Source organism: Strigops habroptila, chromosome 8 (genome assembly GCF_004027225.2).
Source record: "Strigops habroptila isolate Jane chromosome 8, bStrHab1.2.pri, whole genome shotgun sequence".
Classification (NCBI taxonomy): Eukaryota; Metazoa; Chordata; class Aves; order Psittaciformes; family Psittacidae; genus Strigops; species Strigops habroptila.
This window is the reverse complement of record NC_044284.2, coordinates 25,540,061-25,553,083: the sequence shown is the minus strand read 5'-3', so window position 1 is coordinate 25,553,083 and position 13,023 is coordinate 25,540,061. Positions and strand designations below refer to the sequence as shown.

Below are 13,023 nucleotides of genomic sequence, written 5' to 3'. Positions count from 1 at the left end.
ATCATCAGAATGCTGTTCTTTTTGGAGGTTACTGCTAGCAAGGTGTTTACTCTGAGTGCTATGCGATGGTCCTAGTGGCGTGGAATATTACAACTGTAACTTGCTTGGAGGTCAGTCTGTCTTTTGCTTGAAACCGGGGACTGTCTTCCCTCTCTGGAGGCAGGCAGTCCCCTGGGACTTTCAGTTCAGCTTAATTAATACTCTGTCACCTCATCTATTTTCAGAGTAAAACGTCAGAAGTCTAGACGTTATTTATTTTTAACTCCACCCTTCTGAAAACAATATATTCCGTGACTTCTGTTACACAATACAGGTCTGTAGTGGATAGGCATTCCTCCCACAGTATACACAGGTCTGTAGTGGATAGGCATTCCTCCCACAGTATACATTTATGTATGTGAAATGTACACAGGATACATTTCACGCAGAGATTTAAAGAAGTGCAGCTCCTTTGGGACCTAAAAGGCAGATGGTACTTCTCAGCTTTGTGAATATCCAAGGCAGGAAAAGGCATGTGGTATTTCTCTCAATCCGTGCAGCCATGGACAAAACAAAAGCCATGCTGCTTTTCTTCCTATATGTGTTTGAGAACAGTAATGCCTTTACCAGCACTGACCGTCTCGCACAGTATCCTGCAACAGCTGGAAGCGCAGGGCAGTTCAGTTTTGCATACCCGCCTGTGGGTCAGGTAGCTGGCACCTGAAGGAACACATAGTGGGCCACCTTACTAGCAGCAGTTAGGCTGATATTTCTCAGGTTGAGTGGCTTCCTGATGATCAATGCTGCTGATGGAACAGTGAAGATCAGACCATATTTTTCTTTAAAAGCATAACACTAAGCTAATTCAGACATCACTTAAGATCACACTGCTTTAATTATCCTGGGGCATGCCATAGTTATAGGATGAGGTAAGAATTTATGGCTCATATTAACCACCAGTCACTAGTTTCACTCTCCCAAATCATGATACTTTTCCTACGGATCATTGAACAAAGCTGTTTTAAACAAAACCTTTTGAGCAGATTTTTGAGCTAAATGTCCAGTTCTGAGCTAACTGCTCACTTAGCTTTACCTCCTGTCAAACTGTGCCATCTTGCCATCCTTAACCAAGCAGTGCTGGTTAGTTAAGTTAACATGGTTTTGTGTCTGTGAAGTCTGTCTTGGATTTCACGATGCTTATTTCATGTTTTACATTTAGAGCCCACTGCAAAGCCAGAGCAGCTTGGGTTAACTGGAAAATTTCATGGATCTTGGCAAGTTATCATCAAAGGTTTAACTATGACATGAAACCTAAAAATAGGTGAGTGTTGTAGGCTGAATTCCTGTGCAAACAGCACCATCTGTAGTGGACTCTACTCTTTGTTTCTGCTCGTGACTGCAGCAATACAAGGAGTTTTCTCCGTGCCTCCTTGTTCTTGCCTGTGTGATGGTGAGGCTGACAGTGATGCAGTCCCACTGTGCCCAGTACAGTGCTCTCTGTCATTCTGAAAGTGCAAGCTATTGCAAAGACACAGGCAACTAGTAGAAGGCCGCATCATATTTACAGAAATCTGCTTAACGGATCACCTGACTCAGTAAAATCAGAAAATCTCGGACTGCAGGACTTTCTTTTATCTTCGTCAATTCTTCAGTGAGGTCAAAAATAATTAAAAAGGAAAAATCCTTTTGGAAAGCTTGGCTTAGTTTGTTGATTTCTTCCATTATAAACCTGATGCTCTTTCCTTAAACCTGCACTTGCAGAATCAAGACTTATGTAATCAGAGGCGCTAAATGAACTTTTATCTTTTTGCACAGAGAACTTTTATCTTTTCACTAACAATTGTGAAATTGTTAGTATGCTGTTTTAAACATACCCTGCAAAACCTGGAAGAAGACTGCATCCACTTGGCTTAGTGTAGCTGTACTTGCAGACCGAACAACAGGGACTGCTTTTTTGCCATGTAATAAGATACTTGGTACCAAAGTAAAGCTTCAGATCACCACTGCTACTACTGGACTCTCTCTGGTAGTGGCAGTCGTGCAGATCAGTGACATTATTTTGACACTAGTGTTAAAAGAGCCCGGGAGATAGTAGGTGACATTTTTCACCTTGCTTTAATGGTTCGTTTGATAAAAGAAGCGGGATTATATCAGAAGCCATTCCTGAAGGCTGAAAAGAAGTGGTAATTTCGTCCCTGGCAATGAAAATAATATCTCCTCCAAATATTTTTCGTTGGAGTCCATAAATTAACAAGAAATAATACTGTTTCATTTCTGTGTAGAGCCTGGCAGGACAAGGGTGTTTTGGGGTTCTTTGGGGTGCGGTGTTTTTTTGGTTTTGTTTTTGCTTTTTTTTTTTTGTTTGTTTGGGTTGGGTTGAGTTTGGTTTGGGGGTTTTTTTGTTTGGGTGGGGTTTTTTTGGTGGGGTTTTTTTGGGGTTTTTTTTTTTTCCCCCCCCATTTTTTAGAGAATTATTTTCAGGAGTTATGTGTGGATTATAGTACCTCACTAATGGCTTAGAGAGGACACTGCAATGTATGAAATGTGGAAAATAACAATACTTGCAGAACAGGTCTGACAGAAATATTGTGAGGCATAATTAATGTTGAGAACTCCGTGGCTCTTGCAGCACTGTGAAGAGAGCTGGTATAGTTCACAAGATGACAAACCTCAGTGCTTCCATGTGGTTCTAATCTTTAGCTAAAATGGATTTTTTTTTTTTTGTGTGTCTTTAAAAGCATTTTAATGCCTTCTCTTATTTTTAACCATAAATAGTTTTGGGTAGGCTGACATCAGAAATGTTTCTACTCAAAAGCATTACAAAACCTATTTCACTGTACTGAACTTTTCTCTTAATTTTTTCCTTGGTTTAATCTACCCGGTTTCCATTTTAATTTTTCCAGCACAAAAGAAGCAGAATTAAATGCCACATCAGCAGTGAACTTGAAGTCATCTGGCAGACTTTAAATCTTAAGAACAGCAATTAAGGATGCCTCAAAATTCCTTAAACTTTTCTCAAGCCATATTTCTCGTGAGAGTGTATGGCAGGACTTTGCATTTATGATAGCTAACAGTTAAGACTTGCAATTGAAATGGGACTACTTAAAGTAATACTAGTATGGAGCTCTGATATGCTGTGGTTCATAATTAGATCTTGAAGTGGTGAATAAATTCTGACTTTTGGGAAATGCTGGTTTTATTGAGCCAGAATATTTTGTTCCAATTGCCATGATTATTTTTGCATAAAGAAGGTGGTGACAGAGCCATGTAGGCTCTCTGTCTGCCTAGAACTTGAAGCAGCTCTGGACCAGTGACCGTGTGCTCCAGGAGCAGTGACTCGTAGGTTCTTGGTCTCATGGCACATGGGACAAGTTTGCTCAGCACAGATTATGTGAAGCTAATCACTGGAGTCTGTCTGCTGAGCACTAGATATTACAGCTATGTATGGGAAAGTGCTGGAAATGAGGAAATAAAAACTGAGAATAAGATGGGGTTTGCACTAATAATTCAGTGTTATTTCATCATCAAAGGCAGAATATTTGTTGGCTTGATAATATGATTTGTTTTAGACTGGTCTCACATGCTGCAATTAGCTTTATGGAAAGCAAAGTGTACTGCTTCAAGTGTGGGGCTTTGTGATTCTGGCCTGTCATGTGGAATGTTACAGGATTCTGAGCAGTTCAGCCAATGAACTAGTGTATTTATTAACCAGCAGGATGAAATTCAGCATCATTCCCAAAGCCATACTGCAGAAGCTCGTACAAAGAGACTGTGAAGGGGCTATAAGGAATTGAAGCCATGTGTGCTTTATGACAGGAAGCTCTCTGACTTTTCTGTTAGCCAGGTAAAAGTGGTGCCATACTCCCTCTTCATCCCTTAAAAAGAAAAGACTGGGCCCACCAAATTTACTTGATTGTTAATCTCACTACTCCACACTGCTGTTGTTTTCATGGCTCAATCTCAAGCCTCTGTCCTTGTTCTGCACAAGACAATTCAAAACATGAGATGAAAACACTATGAATGAAACCTCTGATTTTGCTGTGCTGAGGCTGCTCTGCAACCTCTGTATTAAGATTGTTTCACTTCCTGATTTTATAGATACATACATACGTGTAAATAAATACATTAAATCTGTATCCAGTTAGTAAATTGGTAAGCCTTACCTATCTGATTTCTACTTGCTGAATAAAAAGCGTTGACAACAGCAGCTCCACTTATCCACCTAGTAACAACAGAAGAATAAATGTTAGAATTTCAGTTCTTAGTGGCAGAGTTAATGATTACTGGAATAAACCCAGAAACTGAGTAACAGAATCAAAGAATAACTGAAGTTGGAACTAGAGATTGTAAAGTCCAACACCCTAGTGCGCTTGACCTCTCATTGTATGTCAGACACTTCAATCCCCTGATCATTTCTGTAGCCCTTCCCCTTTGTTATCCAAACTGATTAACAGTGATACTTAGTTTTTGTTTCTATTTCCACTCACACTGCAGCATTGTCCAGGCAAAATTTTGCATATAAAGAAACTAAAACACAGAACCTGAGGTTACAAGGGTATATAAACATCTGAGGGTAATGCAACTTTTTTTAACACTGCTTACTTAAAAGGATTTCTGTGTCATCTATCATTGTCATATATCCAGCTATCTCAAATACCAGTGCATTAGGAGTATAAGATCTGAGGCGATTATGATTTTTTTTCCTTAACACAGTTTCTTGAGGAATGAAGGTACATGCAAAGATCATCATGAGCTCTCATGGCAGAGGAATGGCTTGATTCACAATCCTATGCTTTAAGTTAAGTAATACCTACTTTCCTCGATGAAGGCTCTCAGCATCACTTTTGGATCCACCTCAACACAGGGGAAGTAACTCTTTTATTCCACCCACGCCCCCCCCCCAGTTTACAATTTTACTGGCTCTCATTAGTGATCATCTAATGGAGTTCCTCGAATCAGAAGCAGGGCTAGTGTTTTAATGTGATTCACTGGTGTACACAATAATATTTCGGCTAACATGTTGGAAAAATGAGATAATGGTTCTACAAAATAAAATAGCTGGGCCTCACACAGCAGAAGTTGTGTTTCCTGGCTCTGTGCTCTCTGAGTGAAATTAATTTCTGTGAGAAATTATCTATTTGATAACTATTGCATATGCCAATCATACACTATGCAAAGTATTGTAACAGTGGCTATTGCTTGATTAAGTGAAAATTAATTTGCAGAATAAATCGTAACTATCAGAGGATTATCAATTGTGGTTGATACTTCTAGGCTCACTTTAGGTAATCTTTGAATGCAATTAAACTGACAGTAGTTTCTCCTAACTAATATACACTTGTGAGAACAAGGTGGTTTGTCCATTGAAGGTTTCAGTATCTCTAAGGGTGGAGACATGGAGATCTCACAGCCTCTGTGGGTCTTCTGTGACAGGGTGAAAAGCTTTTCCTAACATCTAGTCAGAATTCACATGTTGCAGCTTGTGTCTCTTCTCACTCATCCTATCTCTGTGCAACTGCAAGAAGAGTCAGGCTTCTCTGTCTCCTCCCATTAGGTAGTTGAAGACAGCAAAAGCCTTTCCCTCAGTCTTTCCCTTTTTAGACCATGCAAAGCTAGTTCTTACAGCCTCTCCTCAGCAGAAGTCCAGCTCTGCATCCCTTATTCAAGTGAACGGTCCTGCAGGGTTAGCACGGCCTATGGTAACCAAAGTAATTTTTCTGATTTGATTTAAACAGGAAGAGTAGCCAGGACAGCTAGGAGATACGCGATCTCAGTCTTTTGGTACATCTACATTCCACATTAATATTTTAATTCTGAGCGGGAATACAGTCCGGAAGTAAGTTCCTGCTCATTTTCACTTAATCACACTTTCTCTTTTCTCATGCAGTCTCTGAGCAAGAGAAGCAAAATTCTCAGGGATTAAATTAATCTTTCAGATGAATTTATAAAAAGCTGCTCTCCAGGAGTCCACTTAATCCACTCCAGGAGCTAAGGGACGAGATTAGCTACTCCAGAATACTTAACCTTCTACACCATCTCCCCATTTCTTTGCCCTCCTTACTAATGTAGGTCTGGCCTTTGAGAAATGAGCGATGCCCTCTCACCTGCCCTCCTCATGGAGGGAAAAGTGCAGAAGAAAGGTCGTTACTTCATCACCAATTACCCTCTAAGTACCTCCCGTAGAAACTGGGTAAAAGACTATACGCAGTATTTTTAAATACTTACTCTTCTTTGTCCACCTTTTCTCTAAGCTTTTTCAATGTTTTCTTCTGGGTAAATACTAAATTTTGAATAATGTTTTCAAAGTAGTAGTCTTCTTTGTAGTCCAGCTAAAAAGAAAGAGAACAGTACTTAGAGGTGGTGTTACTGATTTGCAATAAAAGACACGTGGATCTGGAAAATCTAGTCTTAAGCATGATGAGCTAAGCAACATGTTTTTAAGAGTATTTTTTGATCTACAGCTTGAACTTAGTTGGCAGTGCTCTGCTACATCAGAGTTGATATTGTAGCTAGATATATGTTAGCAGCTGCATAATTTTTTCCAGAGATCTTTATTCCCTTTTTATATATGTATTCTGAGTGGAGTTCAGTATTTGCTGGTTTGACCCTAACCTCTGGGAGCTGCCTGCTTGAAACCAGTAACTACGAGCTTGGCAAGCTGCAATTCTGCCTTAGAAAGATCACATGAATAAGGCTGAAGTTGTGTTTTAAAAAGCATACTTTGTTTAAATGTCTGTAGTTTTCAAAGTTAAAACTTTGACTTGTAAGACATATTCTGCACAAAGATACATATATACTAGACACATTAATGGAATTATTCTTACAAACGAACCTATGAGGTAAAAGAACACTGAGGTTACATTTTGCAGTGAAAAAGCTCACATGCAGTTTAAATTACACAGGTCATCTAGTGTCGTACTTCAGGGACTAAACCAAGCCATGGATAAATAGGCACAGTTCCTAAATTATGTGTACTTGCGTCCATTTCAACCAGTGTTCCATCAGTTGGTGGCAGATTTAGAAATACTGGAGAGACCAGCATTGGCTCCATGTTTTCTAGCATCATTCCTCTAGAATTCATTCATTCCCTTGAGATATTGTCAAATACCACCATCTGCACTGGATCAGCTGTACTACACTGGCTGTTACTACATCCTTATTTACATCTGTGCAATAGAGCACAGGATTGAGTTACTCTGTGCAGATGCAGGTGGTTTGGCTTGGCTATGAAGGCAAAATCACAATTATTTCTCTTAAGAGCCTTTTCTAATTATATTGCTTATTGTAGATACTTACCTCCTGGTACTCGCTGTTCAGCTTATTGTCATCAGTCACGATCTCATCGGGATAACCAATCCTCTCTCTAATTGCTCGTGCCTAGGGACAAGATAATTCGATATCCACAGCAAATCCAGCCAGATTTTGAAATCATCATAAATTATATAATAAATGCAATATGGAAGCAACTGCAGAAGCCCCAGAATGTTAATTAAGCACAGGTTTTGTTTACATTTTTTTAACTCATTGAAAGCACTGTAAAGTTTATAGTTAATTATAATGATGGAAACTTCTAGAGAGTATGTTTTGTTCCTTACGTTATAAGGGAACTTATGGAATTGTTTGCAGGACAGCCAAACATACTTCAGCTACACTTTTGAGGTGAAAGGGTGATTTAAAAAATAGCTGAAATCCTGAAATATTTGACATTTAAAATAAAATTAATACCTGGGTGTTTTGTAATTTTAGTACTTTATAGGAAGACACATTTACAAATTTCCACAAATGTGTACAGTTTGTCTTAGTTTGGGTCTGTATCCAGACTAGCTCCCACATCTACATTGGAATGGAATAATTTATTTAAATGTTCCCAAATTCTGACCATTTGAAGTCCTGAACAAAGTTTCTTAACCCACACCTCAGTTTGATAGCCAACATTACCGATATTTAAGATCGAACTTACTTTTTGTTCTGCTTTGGCTTTGGTTTCTGCATCCATCCAGGTAAGCTCATCTAAGGTTTTTATAAAAACATCACGTATGTCCGCAATCATTTCCTGAACCTTGGAAAAAACATCAGAATGTTACAAATCCACATATAATGATCCAGTTCTTTTTCCACAGTCTTAGTTCGTTTATTACAGACTTGTTTTTCCTGCACTAGCTGCTTGAGTGTATGCTGTTAGGGGCCACACTTAAAACCTGGAGCTCAAGCTAAGTAGTACGTTTAGCCTGGCCTGTGAGAGCGAAGGGAATGGGTATGAGCTCCCAGGGCAGTGTAATTTATTCAGGTTACAACAAATCTGACAGATATCCATCTGCTGGGTGTTGTGCATCTGGTCAAATTACTGTGTACATGATGATCACAAAAAATGGTGTATCTTAAGCCTGGATTTCAGTAGGAGTGATAAAGAGTCAACTGTAAGGCTTAACTTCAGATTAATTTTCAGGAATTTTCTGTGTGACTGAAGATAAACAGACATAACCAATTGTCCCTAGTCCAGTGTTGGCAGGATGTGAACTAGCATCAGACTCAAAGAACAAGCAGGGACTATTCATTTCAGTAAGTGCTGCTCCTTGGATGTGTGTATTGGCTTGTGCATGGTCCAGCGCTAACGTGCCAGTGGCGCTTTAGGCTGCGGCTGGCTCAGAGAACAAATGGAGCAGGGAGATGCTTTTCCTTCTCCAAGTGTGAACACATAATCATTGTACTTCATGTGTTACTTCATGCTGTGGTGATTTGCTTGGAAAGCAGGCCGGCTCAAGACAAGTACTGAAGGAGTGACCTGCTATATACAAAACCTTAATAAAACATGTAACTAAAGCTGTGTAAAGAACTGCACGGAAAGTGACAAGTAGTGCTTAGATGGCACACAGACTTAAGTTCGCTAAAAGCTTTACCACATGTTTACTGTCTCCAGCAAATGCTTCCTGTACATATAATCGTCCCACTGCATTCTCCATGTTGCTATTGACATAGTTTGCGCAACGACGCCAAGCAGCAGTTTCTGATGTTGTGCCGTACAGTGCCTGTGAAACATCAATATTAAGTAAAACAGTGACATCTGGACCCACATCAGGTGGAGGAGAATAGGGACTGACTGGCAGATGTGTGTTTCAGAGGAGCCTAGTTGACCCTAAGTATGTGCATTTAATTCACATTTATGGCAGTTAGGTGGACTCCCTCTGTAATGAGAACATGTCACAAGCTGAGGAAATAAAGAGAATCATTAGCAACATTGTTTATCCTTTCAAAACAGGAAAGGTAGAGAGAAGAAAACTACTCAAAAAGCTAAGAACGGGGGAGGTTAAAGAGGAATACCCCGACACAAAGCTTTCACTGTTACAGGGAACTGTATTGCACTCTAGCTCTGACAGGGCCTGTGTGCTTATGCAGCAAATTCATTTCTGCAGTGGTAAGATTGTGTTTTCTACCCAACCAGTTGCTTCTGTCAGAGCCTCCCACCTTTGGGAGCTTGCAAAGTAGAAGCTTGTTTACTCTATGTGATGCTGCTACAAGGTACGCAAGGATTTTGTCATGCTAATGTATAAATACATGGTAAAGCTGAGTGGGTAGTATAATGGTAGGACACCTGAGTGCAAGGAATATAGCAGAGTCATTAGAGGGCAACTCTGAAATCCCATTCTCTAATGAAGTTTATATTCCATAATGAAGCAGCTACCCATCTCTTCAGAAGTACAGACCAATGACTTTCGGTGTTAAAAGCTCTGTAACTGCTACACCGTGACCTGAATTGCTAGGGAAATAACATTTCTTTTCACCTTAAAGCATTAAAGTCACATGAATGGTCTTTTGAAAAAGACCATTTTGTCTGTTACCAGTACAACACAGCACAGACATGTGTCCTGTCTGTGATGTTGGAGCTTTTTGTAAGTCATTACTGACAAATAGCTGGATAGACTAGAAAATTTGTCCATCCTTAATCTATTTCTTTCTTAGACACTCCCTGCACACAAAAGGGTGCATCAGTAGGCATTTGCTTGTACAGCAAAAGCTTGTATAGGAAAAGTAAATACAACCCCTCTCCTCCAGAAGTTAAAGAAAAAACAGTAATAATAGCAGTACTGAGCTTAATTAAAATAATACCTAATTTAGAATGACTATGCAATGAAGATTGTGGTAGGTCACTTTGTGCTGCTGGAGCTCATCTTAGTCAGTCGTAGTTCACTGGTCTCAGCATGACTTGGGTAGAGGGCTACTTGCGGCCATGGTGGGCTGGCCCCAGACCAGGACTGCCCTTCACAGGAACCCCGAGCTAGACTCTTTTTAACTAACCCTAGTGTCACCAGAGGTACACAAGAAAAAAGAGTGATGCTTCCTACAGCAACACAAACTTACCTGCTTATTTGTAAAAATAAAGCACAATTAAAGTGCATTACTCTGGATTTGTGCATGTACAGTGCTGGTGCATGTGAAATTACACCCCCTGATCTCATGGGGCATAAATTCCCAACTACAACATCATAGAGAACATAGGGGTTTTTTGCTTGAAATAAATCTTCATCTAAAGATCTAAACACATCTAGCTTTTCTGTGCAAAATTCAAAATACATGAAGTTTTTTATATTACTACTGCATTAAAAAAAATATCTTTTGTGGTTCACAGAAGTCATCTTTACAATTTAAAGTGAGATTGATTTCTGCACCTTACGAAAAGCATTTCTCGTGTCCTTGTAGTTACGGCTTAGGCTGTTGACAAGATCCATTACGAATCGCCAGATCATGTAATTTTGAAGGTCTCTGTTTGAAAAAACACCAATAATAAGCTGGTAATGCTTTTAGGCTTTTTAAGTTTACTAGAAATAAAATGCAAATTACAAAAATACCTAACATACCTACCTGGGAGTGTATTTATTAAGAATAGACTTCAGCTTGATAAGGTATTCTGGATCATAAACAATGACATGTTCGGTGTTCTCAACATTAATTTGTACAGTTGACATTATATCATTTATGAACTTTGACCAGTTGAATACCTGGAAAATGAATATGCATTATTACACGGTTAAATCATAAAAAAAGCAGCATTTAGCTGTGGGGTTTTTTTCCAGTTTAAATATGTTTGCATAACACAAATGCTCTGCCTTTAGTTTTCCTAATAGCTTCACTACCTGAAAATGGAGTCATCATAATAATAATAGAGCTAATTTATACCCTCTGTGCTCTAAAATGGTATTAGGGTGTTATTTAGTAGAAAGAGTTGAGACATTGCTTTTATTTCAAGCTAATTAATTAAAAATGTTATGACCCTTTCCTTATGGGCTGGAAAAGCAGAAATGGTATTCTAAGTAAAATTTTCAGTTGCCTTGTTGCTGTATTTGGCTAAGAACTTTTAAATCAAAGCATGACTAACAAACAGCCCCATTCTCAGTACAGTATATCTCTGTATCTATGGGACAGTAAGATGTGTGGCATACTTGACAATCCATTCTGAAGCATATGGTAAGGACTTGTCCTCAAGTATACTGAAGTCCATAAAAGGATTTATTTTAATAGGCTTTAAATCAGACACACTAAATCCACTCTCTATAATGAATGTTCGTCTGCATGCCACAGTACTAGATACTGGAGAGGGAACCGATTCAATAGTAGGTCAGCCTGCAGCATGCTCTGACAGACAAATCCCAGACAAGGGTTAGGGTTCTTGTTCGTTTTCTGCCTCTCTGGTCCTAATCTCCCATTTCCTTTGTGCTGGTATTCACCTTCGCAGGACACTCACATAACTTTCATGACCTATGAAATTTCTTTTCTGTTTTCACTCTGTAGTGTCCATCTAGTCTGACCAGAGCATTATTTGAGTGTGTGGGCACTGTCTACCAGAAACTCTTACTCGTTTGCTGGTAAGAAAAATAGTTTCTCTTTGAGAAGTCTTTGGTTAGCAATACCGTGTGCCTCAGACAGAAGATGGCTGAAAGGATGGACTGGAGAACACAGAATCACACTTGTTTTTCCCAGTCTGTATCTTTTGAGAGGAAAGTTTTATCAAAGGAGGCAAAGTTTTTCATCAGACAAACTGCTGTAGCTGAGGAAAGTGGATAAGCTTTCAGGACTGGAACCACTTGAGGTTCGAAAGTGAAGCAGCAAACTTCAAGCTAATCTTAGGGATAATTGCTGTTCTATCCTTAGACCATTACAACACTGCTACCAACTTTCATCATGTGTCTTTTGAGCGTTTTTGGATAAATTTAGAGCAGATGATTATTGCTGATCTGCAGCACTCCCCAGGAGCTAAAAATGAACAGGGCAATACCATTCTGTAAAAAGAAAAGTTAGTTTCTGACATGACTGTAATGGTAACTGTTCAACTGAGACCTGGGAAGAAGGTAAATTATGAAACAAATTAAGCTAGGCAGAAGTGAACTGTTGTATAATTTAAACTTGAAGAATTTAAAGTCAATTAAAACAGCAGTGATTATGAAATCACTGGTAGGAATAATAGTATTTCATAGTACCTTACTGTACCGAGGCCAGTACCTTACTGTCCTCAAAAGACTCAGTAATGTACTCCTGCCTGTCAGACCACAGTGCTTCCATGTGACACATTATTCCATGTGACACCTATTTGCCACTTGTGCAAGGGACTGAAGTAGAAACACAGAACCATGGAATGGTTTGGGTTGGGAAGGACCTTAAAGACCACATAGTTCCAACCTTCCTGCCATGGGCAGGGACACCTTCCACTAGAGCAGGTTGCTCCAAGCCCCGTCCAACCTGGCCTTGAACACTGCCAGGGATGGGGCAGCCACAGCTTCTCTGGGCAACCTGTGCCAGCGCCTTATCACCCTCGTGGGAAGGAACTTCCGTATATCTAATCCAAATCTATCCTCTTTTCAGTAAAGCATTCCCCCTTGTCCTATCGCAAAAGTCATTTATGATAAAAAATATGCATGTCTAGTAAGATGTAATGTTACTGAAGAGGCACACCTATGTTATTAAGTCTTTGGCTGTTCTTTAGCTGGACTTTGCAGTGCCATGAATTAAAGGTTATACTGCACAAACAGCATGTGGCTCAGGGTAAGAGAAAAG

The 13,023-nt window shown here is 39.5% G+C and overlaps 1 protein-coding gene across 3 annotated transcripts in view; it reads right to left on the bottom strand.

Annotated features, from left to right (window-relative positions):
• The window catches only part of MME (membrane metalloendopeptidase), a 45,985-nt gene that overhangs the window by 12,224 nt on the left and 20,738 nt on the right, over nt 1-13,023 (bottom strand). For all 3 annotated transcript variants that reach the window (XM_030495222.1, XM_030495224.1, XM_030495225.1), the window contains 7 exons: nt 10,837-10,973; nt 10,644-10,737; nt 8,877-9,005; nt 7,940-8,038; nt 7,276-7,356; nt 6,205-6,308; nt 4,143-4,201 (listed from right to left, as the gene is read on the bottom strand). In XM_030495222.1, the coding sequence (XP_030351082.1) occupies nt 4,143-4,201; nt 6,205-6,308; nt 7,276-7,356; nt 7,940-8,038; nt 8,877-9,005; nt 10,644-10,737; nt 10,837-10,973 (703 nt within the window). The remainder of the gene's footprint in view (nt 1-4,142; nt 4,202-6,204; nt 6,309-7,275; nt 7,357-7,939; nt 8,039-8,876; nt 9,006-10,643; nt 10,738-10,836; nt 10,974-13,023) is intronic.